This window comes from Sardina pilchardus, chromosome 4 (assembly GCF_963854185.1).
Source record: "Sardina pilchardus chromosome 4, fSarPil1.1, whole genome shotgun sequence".
Taxonomy (NCBI): domain Eukaryota; kingdom Metazoa; phylum Chordata; class Actinopteri; order Clupeiformes; family Clupeidae; genus Sardina; species Sardina pilchardus.
Window position 1 is genome coordinate 555,994 of NC_084997.1, and position 12,603 is coordinate 568,596.

Here is a 12,603-nt window from a genome sequence, read left to right on the forward strand (position 1 = left end):
TTCCAAAAATCCATATTCCAAAAAAAGATGGTAATGCTAAATCTAGTGTAGTGAATGTTACATGGTATGACAAATACTCGTGGCTAACTGGTAGCACAGAAAACAGTCGGCTATACTGCTGGCCTTGCCTGCTAATGGGGAAGTCACGAACGTGGACAGTTCAGGGATTTACTGACCATTTGGATATTTGGATAGCCAGGATAGGGCAACAAAACGGCAATTTGGAAATTTGGATAGGGCAACAAAACGCCACGATTTGTGTGATGAGCACATTGAAGCTGTAATCCGATTGTCATTGCTGGGCACAATGGCAATTGATCAGGTTATGGACGAAGGTGTGCGGTTGCAGACTGCACAGCATAATGCAAAGGTGCGCCAGAACAGGGAGACTGTGAAGTGTTTGATTAATGCTACTGCCTATCTGGGCATGCAAGAACTGTCTTTCAGGGGGCATGACGAGGGGGCTGATTCAGACAACAATTCGTCACTATTTACAGGCATGTCTAAAACCATACAAAACGATCTCATTTCGGCAATATCCAAAACGTATATTTTTCCTGACTTCCCAGAACTAGATTGATTAACCCTCTGGAGTCTAAATCCCTCCCTGGGGATTTGAAAAACTGTTCCAAACACACATGTCAATCTTTGCTAGTTTTTTGTCCTAGAAACATATAAGTGACACCATAAACCTTTAATCAACTAGTTAAAAGAGAATGTATCAATGGCACTTTGTAAAAACAATAAAAGAAAACCCTAGGATTTCAGTCCTCTCACCTGCAGCAGGCCCATCCAAAAAGCCCATTCAACTTACAGTAATTTGCATTTGAAAGAGACACGCACTAAGTGACCCATTAGTCTGACTTTTTTCCAATTTGTAGTAAAACTACATAACATTTTTAAATGTTCTTTTTACTTATATGGAGCCAACACCATTGTTTTCAAGGTTTAAACTTCAAAAGTCTTAGCTCGATATATATTTATAGTGTATTTTTATACCTTTGACCTTTAACCTTTGAAAATAGTTTTTTAAATAGTTGTGTTTACACTGAATTATTATAAAAAGTAATTTCATTACATCCACTTTACTCTCATATAATTATTTTGGAGGATCTCTTGAATATAACCATATGTGCCACTTTTGCATAGATGTTTTTAGTTAGATGAAAAACTTAAAAATCTCAAGGTATAGCTAGCTGCCTCAAAGTGCCTGAAAAGGCCCCGGACCTCCAAGTGTTAACATTTGTATTTATTAATTTAGCAGACACTTTTATCCAAAGTGACTTACATATGTCAATTATATAACAAAGATCATTGTCCCTGGAGCAATTTGAGGTTAAGTGCCTTGCTCAAGTGCATAACGGTGGTTTAAATGTCTGGGTAGGCGGCCTACATACTCTATTAATCACATATGCCACCAATACCATCACAACCTCACATTTGCCACTAACACCGATCAAGTGCACCTTCCTTCCTCCCTTATTTTTATAACCACCAGCCGCCACTGATATATATATATATAGTTTTTTTTTTTTTTAAAGGTAAAATGACGTACAGGTGCAAATGACTTGCAACTTATGACAACAATTGCAAATCAACAAAACACGTGCAAATAGACAAAACACAAACGACTTAGGAAAACATCTTCATCTTAAATGGACTACACGTGAACATAATTTAGAAAACGTGCTGCAAATTCAGACATTTACATTTCTGAAATGAGCTGCCAATCTACAACACATGCAATCCAGAAACAAGCTCCGAAACTCAAAACACATACAAATGTCAGAAACACACTCCGAAACTGTAAACACCTACAAATGTCAGAAACACGCCCCGAAATTCAAAAACAAAAAGGTGTCCGGGGGGACACTTAAAAGTGATGAAAACCTCTGAACTGATGCAAGGGGTGTTTGACGACAGCTAGCTCCTGTTTTAGAAGTTCTAGCTCTGAATGATCAGGGCCCATATTCACAAAGAATTTTAAGGCTAAAAGTAGCTCCTAACAGGTAAATTTAGGAGAAACTTCTAAAAATAATGGGTGTGTCACTCGTAACTTCAGGACCTCTACATTTTTTTACTAAGAGTACAGTAGGCGTTACATTGTGATGGCCGTTGCTTTCACGGGTTGCCTGAAATGTATAACAACTGTATTACAAATTACGGCCACGAGGTGGCAGTACAGTCCGCTGTAGCATTGCAGCGGTGTGATTGATACTTAAGCATTATCGCACGAGTGGGAGCGGTGTTGTTGGCCAATATCGCCACGGCTGTGGTTCGCCGCAGGCACGAAGCCGAAGGCTGAGTGCCGTAGGTAACTACAGCCGTGGCGATATTGATCATGTGATCTTCTATTTGTAGGCTATCCTTTAAAGCTCAGACTAATGTAGGCTATAAGCATTTTCTTACATATTTGCTGGACTGACTGAGTTACGTCAAGTCAAACACCTATCCTAACGTATCCTATGGAAAATGTCAAGTGGCGCAGCGTTAACACCCCTGTCTGCGACGCCGGAGAACCGGGTTCACATCTTGGCAGGAGCGAAATACAGAATTTCATATAGATTGAATTTATTGACCGTTTTTCAACGTCGACGAACAATTATTTTTTGTTAATGGTTTTTAATAACAAACTATCTGAAATAAACGGATGAATCACAATACTGTTTAGGCCTACCATTAACGAAAAATAATTTCGCCAGCCAATCATTTTCTGAGCCAAATTGAGCCGCCATCTGACAAACTTTGACTAAGCCAGTTAGACTTTTTGCATCTAAAAATAATTATATCATAGTGACACGCGAAAAAATAAACGATAGCATAGAAACTAGGCCTACATGAGATTTTCCCACTGGACACACCACATCAGTATTGTGCTCGTTGCTACGATACACAGGACTCACAGTGAGTTGACGACCAATGAAAATGACATGGGGAAAAGAAGCAAACAGAGTAGCCTGATTTTGATCTCGCCTTACATAGGCTACTTTCCTAATTCCTACGTAGGGCTACTCAGACTTTTGTTAAATCGTCAGGGCCCGGTTGCACAAACACCAAAACCAAGATTGATGATATGAACCAAATATTCTGGAACAGGTGGATTTACAGCATTGAACGTGATAGGCTATTAGGCTAGCCTACTGCTGCGACTTCCACCGTTTCCTTTCCAGAGATTGCTGCGCTGTTTACAACGCAATGAACGCATGCAGTCTACATTGAAGTTGTAAAGCTGGTAATTTTCCATCCTCTAAAGTTCAGAACGGGGGAGACGACCTCACAGCTAGACTCCTTTGTGTCCAGGTGATCTATTTGCATTTGAACTGTCCCTATTGTGTGCAAGCCGGCCATTTGTTTAAAGGCCCTCGGACACACCTACATTTCCCCTCTCCACATATCTCAGGACCAATGTTGAAAACTGAAATGTATCTGTTTCATGACAAATGATAATACATCCATGTTTGGTCTTGAATTAATACTTGTAATGTGGGCAACAGCCTAATCACAGTTTCATTGCAATCTAATATATTTGTACATGGTTATAGACTAAGAAATACACTATAGAGTTTTAGACGCCACACCCACTTTCAGGTAAAGAAGCCCTGCTGAGCTGGGGGTGGCTGGATGAATGAAAAGAAGAAACTCTTGCAGTGATGTTCTCTTCTCTTCCTGCTCTGTTCTGGTCTAGGCAAGAGGTCACACTGACCTCTCTGCCTCTCTCTCTCTCTCTCTCTCTCTCTCTCTCTCTCTCTCTCTCTCTCTCTCTCTCTCTCTCTCTCTCTCTCTCTCTCTCTCTCTCTCTCTCTCTCTCTCTCTCTCTCTCTCTCTCTCTCTCTCTCTCTCTCTCTATCTATCTTTTGATTTCTTTATGGGGTTTGTTATTTTCATTATTTGATATATTGTTTTATCTGGTGTATGTAGCATTGTAACTTGGTAACTTGTTAAGGTTTAAGTCCAAGTTTACTGTTTTGTTTTGAGGTTAAGTTCATTTTCTCCTTTGTTCCTTTGTTCAAGGATAATTACTGATACTTTACTTTTACCTAAGGCTCAGAGCCTAATAAATGGTTAATTCTCCTCGCTCAGTTTGTATATCTCTAAAAGTTTAGTGTGCCATTCCATTCTCTACCATAGTTAAACAAACTAGTTATTTGGTAATGTATTAGAGGTACAATATGTCTTATGGAGTCAGATTTACTTGGTGAAATTCCTAATACAATTGCCATCTAACTTCTCAGATATTTTTACAGTCCAATTCAACCTCATCGAAGCGCCGGACGTAGACAGAGCACGTATAAAAGTGGGCAAATATATTGTCGTATATTTGGCCTACTTACAAAGTGAAACGTGCAGAACGTTGTCCAAAACAATACAATAACATTGTGTGTTGATATCTAATACAATATACACATCTGTAGACATGAAGTGGCAACTAAAGCCATTATCAGTCATGAAAACTGTGGCGGCTGCATTAAGGTTTTGGCTGAGCCAGCCAACAACTTCATTAGCCAGCCGTTCTCAAAGCAAATGGCTTCGGGGTCTATACATAACACACTATCCATTGCAGCCTATTTGAAACCGATCATCTCCCCTCCCCCACACACTCGTCTAGGCTACTTAGGCTACAGACATCACCGAGGCATTGAGGACAATTAACTGCCTCCCCACCCCCACCCCATCTATCTGTCCCCTGCATAGGCCTATATAGGCTGTAGGCTGGCTGTTTAGGCAACTTGTGGAAGAATGCGCAATCATGTTTCATCGCATATGCGCGTTTCAGAATGTTCGAATTCGCCAGCGTGCGTGTAGTTATGTGAATAGAAAAGAATAGAATATAGCCTACTTTACTGATGCCTTGTTTAAAAGAACTTCCGTCATGAATAGATTGGGAATCGAACCAGCAACTCTTGGGTGCTCAAGCCGAAGCTCTAACCCAGGGGTGTCCAAACTACGGCCCGCGGGCCAACTGCGGCCCGCGACGCACTTTAGTGCGGCCCGCGGAGCATGTATTAGTTTATTATAGATATGGCCCGCCACACTTATCATTGGCTGTTCGCTATTTCTTTCCAGCAACGACGTTGTGGTTAACATTACTGCAAACTCCTTTACACTCTTCTTAGAGAACGTTTACAATATCAATATCAAAACAGCATGTTACATAGGGATGATACTCTTTGAAATCTCTATTGCAGCAAATCTAATTTGCGTTGTTACATACTCATAAGTCATAACGTTACTCATAACGTTGGCTAATTGGGAACGCGTTTTAGCGCGCACGAAAGGGAGAGAGCGCGCCAGCTGGCTCGTCATTGTTGATAACTGTTATCTCCTTCTTATAAGAAACGTTTAAGAAAAACGTGAATACAGCAGTAGTTTCACTACTGAGCAACGGTGATTAGGCACAGCAGCCACTGAGTGGAGCCGGCAAGAGTCTTAAAGTGACAGTGCACCATTTATAAATGAATTAAACAGCCTCATATTAACCGTATTTCTTAAAGAATTTATTTTCTACAACAAAATAACTTTGTCATTATTATCATTGAAATAGTTATATACGTTATGTTATGTATACTGCATTGTGCACATGTCCCATAAGGTGTGGGGGGGGGGGGGGGGGTTATGGCCCACCGGTCAATTTCCAAGACCCAATGTGGCCCTTGAGCCAAAAAGTTTGGAGACCCCTGCTCTAACCAGTGAGCTACAGCTCTGCTGGACAGACACGTGAAAATGTGTGTCTCAATGCTGAATCTCGAATTCACATAGAAGTTAGCTTAAATTGCAGAAACAATAGGCCTATAGTTTTTTTTCAGCAGACATCGCAAACATAGCCTACACATTCGCAAAACGGAGAATATCATTCACTCATTATTTTAAATTATGCTACTTCTCACGCCTATGCCTGCTCAGCATAGCTCTCTCTATCTCCCTCCCTCCGAGGAAGCTAGACTGTGGCATGTGGCATGAAATCCTGGCTACTGTGTAATTGAAACCAGACTGTTAGGCTCTTTGTTCCAGGTGACCAGGTCCGATCATTTTCGGCAGCGCGAACATGCTACCTATTAAATGAATAGAAGTGAATTTGGGGAGTGAATTAGAACTAGCCACTTTTAGAGCATTTTAGTTGAAGGCAAGTTTGCTTAAGGTTTGTTCAAGAACTCTTCCAAAGTTTTTACCTCAAACAACACAAATCAACACAAATACATGAACAGATAACTCAAACGTGCTGCATGTCATAATGAAACAAACAACCACAGACTATCAACAACACGGTCTGACACGAATGACACAAGGCTTAGTGCAAACTGAATTTATGACCAAACGATTTGATTCGAGCACGAAGCGCCATCTAGCGATCATTATGTGTAAGTAACAGCCTCCCAGTCTAAGGACTCAGCGGTCTTTTGACCGCCTCGCCGCGCTTTAAGTAGTTCACAACAGCACAGCGCTTCTAGTAGGTCGTCAAAGCGGTCAAATGACCGGGGCGCGGCGCTTCTAGGTATAAGTGGGTCAGAACGGCGCGGCGCTTCTAGTGTTAATGCCAGTTCTGCTGCTGGTCCAGATTGAACAGAAACTTGCGCAGACGCACACACATTAGGCTACTAAATTAACCATATTGCAGGCTATGCCTCTTTATTTGACCACACACACGTTTAGTTTCCTTTCCTTTCTGTTGGTTCGAGTCAACCTTTCACCCATACCACAATTCAGTAGCTCACTAGGTAGCGTTGTATACCACGGCGCGGGAGTTCAGGGTTCGACTCCCATGTGAAGCGGTTCAACACAGCGTTTTAGCTATTGTCATGTAGGATAGACATAACGTTATCTGTTATCTTCTGAGATGGAGAGAAAACGGAAATAATTTATAGTAATAACGCCAATTTATGTAGCCTATTTGTATAATTGTCCGCACAGCACTAAACATTCAGTGAACAGAGAAGGCTACCCATGTTGCAGATGCACCCATGCAGCAGTCTTTTGGAAGCGTATAACCTAGTTTCAAGCAAAAATACTTCGCAAACTGCGTTTCACTCGAGAACGTTTACAATGTGACAATTTGCTAACGCCATGTTGCCTGCAAGAATGTGGGCTACTTTTTGGGCCCTCTCTATCTCTACCACATAGCATTATCTAACTGTACTTACTACAGGGATGTGATTGGCAAAGGACAAAAAAGCAGGCAAAAATAAACAACACCCCCCCCCCCCCCCGCGACCAAAGTGAACCATAGCTCTATTTCAGTCATTCCAGACCGCCAGAGGCAGTCGATAGACTAGTGGAATTCCCCATGCGCCTGCGCATTGGTCGGGAACGTATAATAATAATGTCATCATGTGACCATGCCACCGCGAAATACAGTATAAGTAGCACTGACGCGGGCATGACGGCCTTTTTCCCCCATTCTCGCCTGGTCTTGAGATTTCTTTGATTACTACAACTGGATTACTGAGACATTGTGCAGCCCTACGGAGTAGCAGTTTTGCCCTCACTGGCTGTGTCTCCATTGGATTATCTCCGGATTGGATTCAACTCCAAACGTGAGTGCTGAGTTGAGTGTCCGTGTCTTGATCAGCTCCACTCACTCATTTGTTTTGTTTATTGAGTTAACTAGCTCCGGGTACGAGGTAACTTGGTATTTTTCGTTGAGTGTCCGTTACTGGCCCCACTCTTGTTTTTAGGCACTAGCCTTGTTAGTTAACTAGCTCGGTTACGAGGTAACCTGACATTGTCACCGTCTCCACTCTTATTTACTTTCTAAGAGCTTGTTGTGCAGCTGCTAATTCCACTCTTGTGTGAGAGCCTGGTGGAACCTGACAGTGTTGGGCTTGGGCAGATGCCCACTGTAGAGCCCTGCGTTGCTTCTTTGATCATCTCACCAGATGAAGCCCTGCGACAGGTCATCCGCTGCCCAAACCCAGAATGCCGCCGCACAGACGACCTCCTGGGTAGAACTTACAGTGCTACAGCATCTCTGGGCAGAGTTGGAAACTCTCTAGCTCATCTATTACTTGCCATGCATACTTCTCTCTCATCCACTGCTGATACCACAGTGATTGAATTAATGAACGCCTCTCTTCAGGCTGGTGCCGTCGCCACTGACTGTGGGCGAGCCTTGGGGCTTTTAGTACAGGCAAGAAGGCAGGTGTGGTTGGCACAATCCCCGCTTCCAGAGCCCTGTCGGAACAACTTGAAATCGTTGTTTTGCTTGACTGGCCAGTTTCATCGAAAACAGTAATATTTCCTCCCGCCCCCAGTGTCCCTATCCGCTATTGCAACCTTGCAGTTTCTGGAGGGGACGATCGCTCCTTGTTTACATCTGGAAGTCTGAGACGCGTAAGGAACAAGAAGAACCACGCTTGCAATTTATATATTTATATATAGCCTATATATGTATAAATATACACGCTAAAGCTGTCGGGGAAGCTCTGCAGAGAAATATGCAAGCATAAAACGAGCGAAAACGAAAAACGAAACCGAAACCAGAGATGAAATCGCCAATCCTGCATAGTTCCTCTTTAAAATCCCTTGAGCAGCCAACCCCAATGTCAAGAGTCAAATTCCAACAGTAACAACATCAAAATAACAGGTAAGAGAAGGACTACTCTCAACAATCCGCTAAACAAAAGTGCAAACAGAAAATTTAGGCAACAGACTGTCTTTCATTAAATAGGAAAAAACATATATTTGTCATGGATAAAAAGATTCCAGGCAAATACCTGATCCAGGCAGTTAAGCAGGTCACACAGGCAGGCCCACTGTAGAGCAGGAGTGGGGTAGAAAGAGTGAAAACAGGCAGTGAAGGTGTTGTGACATTCCTGCAGTACAGCTTCCAGTAGGATGAGAGGCTGGCTGAGGTATCCTTGTGGGTCATTATCTAACTTGGTCAAGCAGTTGTCCATGCCCTCCGACAGGATCTTCTTCAGTAAGCTGCGTGTCTTACCCACACATTCCGCCAGCTTGCTTGACTCCTCTACCACGGCCTTTGAGGTGGCTGAATGAAGTAAATGACAAAAGGTTTTCATTTTACTGTTGAAGCAAGTAGGAAAGAATATAAAGACTCCAGTTCAAGATCAATTTATTATCTCAGTTTGAGGATTTTGTGTCAGTCAAATCTCAGGACATTTTAAAGCCTACCAAAATTTTTTTAGTCAATGTGAAAAAATTCCACGTGAGTGAGCTGTGGGTAAATGTGCGGTCAGCTAAATGTGCTTGTTTCTCTCAGTACTTTAAAGGGATTATCCGGAGTAAAATGCACTTTAGATCAATTTACAGATGATTGGGAGTAGGCCTACATACGTTGAGTTGACATCAAATCATGTAATTCGGATGTGTTTTGAGAGAGTTCGATTTTACCGTTTTTAGCCAAAACTCGTTAGCCTGGAAGTGACCCGGAAGTGTCGCTGCTGCAGCTGGGAAACATTTTAGCAACACTTCAGCAACTTTTCCGGAAAGGTACTGACTTGATTAAATTCATTCTGGACTCTCTATCCGACCACATAAAGACCTGGGGATACTTCGGTTTGGCTTTAGGGACCCTCTACTCACTACCACGTAAATGTAATATTGTTTGGAACAGTAGAAGAGGTATAAAAATAGCGTTTTGTAGCGGCGAAAGGACATGCCCGGTTCACTTCCAGTTTTGGCTAAAAACGGTAAAATCGAACTTTCTCAAGACACATCCGAATGACATGATTTGATGTCAACTCAATGTATGTACTCCCAATCATCCGTAAATTGATCTAAAGTGCATTTAACTCTGGATAATCCCTTTAAGATTGTAATTTTGATTTGGACATTGATCAGGGCTTAAAACAAGTTAACAGACAGTTGAAGATGTCATAGGCCGAATGCACACGTTATTCGCATAGTTTAGTAGCCTATTAGAGTAAATATGTCAAGATGAGTCTGCATGGTTGAAACAAACCAGGTAATAAATACATTTGCTGAGATGTATTGTAATAGTGATGTGCAATAGTAATTTACAATGAAAACATCTACACTGTATTAATGAACACAATTTTCATAGCAAAATAGGGATGAAAACATACTTTTCCAGCCCTTCTCCAAAATTACAGTTCAGCAACTAGTACAGCGCCCATGCAAACCGTGGCAGGACACTTCAGAACATTTTCTACTATTGATCAGGGAAACCAATAATCAGTGGTGATTGAGGTGAAGTTTTGATCTCTGCTATAAATTGCGTAGCTAGATAAAGTACACTATATTGCCAAAAGTATTCGCTCATCTGCCTTGACCCACATACGAACTTCGGTCACAACCCATCCTTAATCCATAGGGTTTATGATGACATCGGTCCACCCTTTGCAGCTATAACAGCTTCAACTCTTCTGGGAAGACTTTCCACAAGGTTTAGGAGTGTGTTTAGGAGATTTTACCATTCTTTCAGAAGCGCATTTGTAAGGTCACACACTGATGTTGGATGAGGCAATTGGCTCTCAGGATCCGTTCTAATTCATCCCAAAGGTGTTCTATTGGGTTGAGGTCATGACTCTGTGCAGGCCAGTCAAGTTCATCCACACCAAACTCTGTCATCCATACCTTTATGGACCTTGATTTGTGCACTGGTGCCGATCATCTTGAAACAGGAGGGGGCCTGGATCCTGAGAGCCAGTCACCTCGTCCAACATCAGTGTGTGACCTCACAAATGCGCTTCTGAAAGAATGGTCAAAAAATCCCCTTAACACACTCCTAGACCTTGTGAAAAGTCTTCCCAGAAGCGTTGAAGCTGTTATAGCTGCAAAGAGTGGACCGATGTCATCATAAACCCTATGGATTAAAGATGGAATGTGACTGAAGTTCATATGTGAGTCAAGACAGGCGAGCGAATACTTTTGGCATTATAGTGTATATCTAGACAAATATAATATACTGCTGTTGTTGATAGAGTGTGATATGAATATAATGTGTTGCTGTTGTTGTTGCTTTTGTCAAAGGCACTATTTATGGGGATGCATACCTGATACAGGGAATATCTCACAGATATACACACGCAGCAGTCGCAGGCAGCAGGTCCCCACAAAACGCAAGCGCTCCAGATCCAGCAGGGTGGCTGTGTACTGGAAGCCCTTTAGCCCACGCAGCTCTTCCACACCCAACACAAGTGTCGTCCAGCTCCAGTGCAAGATACTCAGCAAGGACTCAAAACACTCCTAAAAATCATAAAATATTTACATTTGTGCATTGTTGCTAATGTGGAGAAAATAGGAAAAACATGCAAAATCAGCACTACAGGATTACTTCGAATGGATTTAGTTTCTATGGGTACTTATCATGAAGGAAAATGGCATGTAGAGTCCACCAAGTACCCACTCTTGTCCCCTTTTTATTTATCTAATGCATACTTGCTCTTAGACAAATCTTTAAAGGAACACTTCACCGTTTTTTCATATTAAACTACGTTATTTCCTTAACTAAGACGAGTTGATACATACCTCTCATGTTTCAATGTGTGCACTCACTGGCTCTGGCGCGCGGCGCAACTTTGATAGCACTTAGCTAGCCCAATAGCCCAAAGTTTTGCTAAGATATATGACCTCCCTTCCTGTTTGGAGGCTTCACATCTGATTTCGGTTGGCTGTGATGAGTGAATGCTTTCGAAAATCAATCCTTCCAGTAACTTTTGAGAGGCTTGGTATGAGCTGTCGTTGTGCTCTCGGACCTAATCGTGACCAAGCTTCAAGATGCCTCATCAATATCTACCTCATGCGCAGTGAAGGACACGGGCCCAGACTCATTTAACATTAACAATAATTAGCTAGTCGTCTTCTATGCGTCATTGCTTTCACGATTGTGAATGTTTTATTTGGATTGTGCATGTCGGGGGGCGGGTGTCCATTGAGCGCGCACAAGACGGAAGGAGAGAGAGAGGGAGAGAAAGCGGGCCAAGGAGAGGGGAGTTTATTTCTATTCTTTTGTTAAATTGCCCACCTAGCTTACAACGAAAACTTGCTAAATAAATGTATACTTTAACCCGAGCAGCGTCAGGTGCACCACTGCGACCTAGAATTTATTTCATTTGCACCAGAAAGGGTTAAAGCGGGTCTTAGGTTGCACTCTTAAAAAGTTTGGGAGCTGGAGCCCTGAATTTCGTCATCAACAATGCATACCGTGATAGTGCAATATAACTGAAATCTCTATCACAGGCCAGTTTTATATCGTTTATATCGCATATCGTTTATACCGCCCATTACTATAGAAGATTTTTATTTTTATTTTTAAAGGCCAGTTATTTCATGGATCCAGGACACTATGCACCCTGATAAAGTCCCCTTGGCCTTTGGAATTCAATTAACCCCATGTCAGCACTATACCCTTAAAGAGACCCTATGCAACTTTTTCATAGTCATAAAATCGCTCAGAAATCGTTGTTTTGCTTGACTGACCAGTTTCATCGAAAACAGTAATATTTCCTCCCGCCCCCAGTGTCCCTATCCGCTATTGCAGCCTTGCAGTTTCTGCAGGAGACATTCGCTCTTGTTTACATCTGGAAGTCTGAGACGCGTAAGGAACAAGAAGAACCACGCTTGCAATATATATATATTTATAGCCTATATATGTATAAATATACACGCTAAAGCTGTCGGGGAAGC

At 42.1% G+C, this 12,603-nt stretch overlaps 1 protein-coding gene across 17 annotated transcripts in view; it reads right to left on the reverse strand.

Moving 5' to 3' along the window:
- mycbp2 (MYC binding protein 2) overlaps window positions 1-12,603 on the reverse strand; it is a 306,540-nt gene that overhangs the window by 183,394 nt on the left and 110,543 nt on the right. For all 17 annotated transcript variants that reach the window (XM_062533688.1, XM_062533704.1, XM_062533694.1 and 14 more), the window contains 2 exons: window positions 10,971-11,163; window positions 8,709-8,983 (listed from right to left, as the gene is read on the reverse strand). In XM_062533688.1, the coding sequence (XP_062389672.1) occupies window positions 8,709-8,983; window positions 10,971-11,163 (468 nt within the window). The remainder of the gene's footprint in view (window positions 1-8,708; window positions 8,984-10,970; window positions 11,164-12,603) is intronic.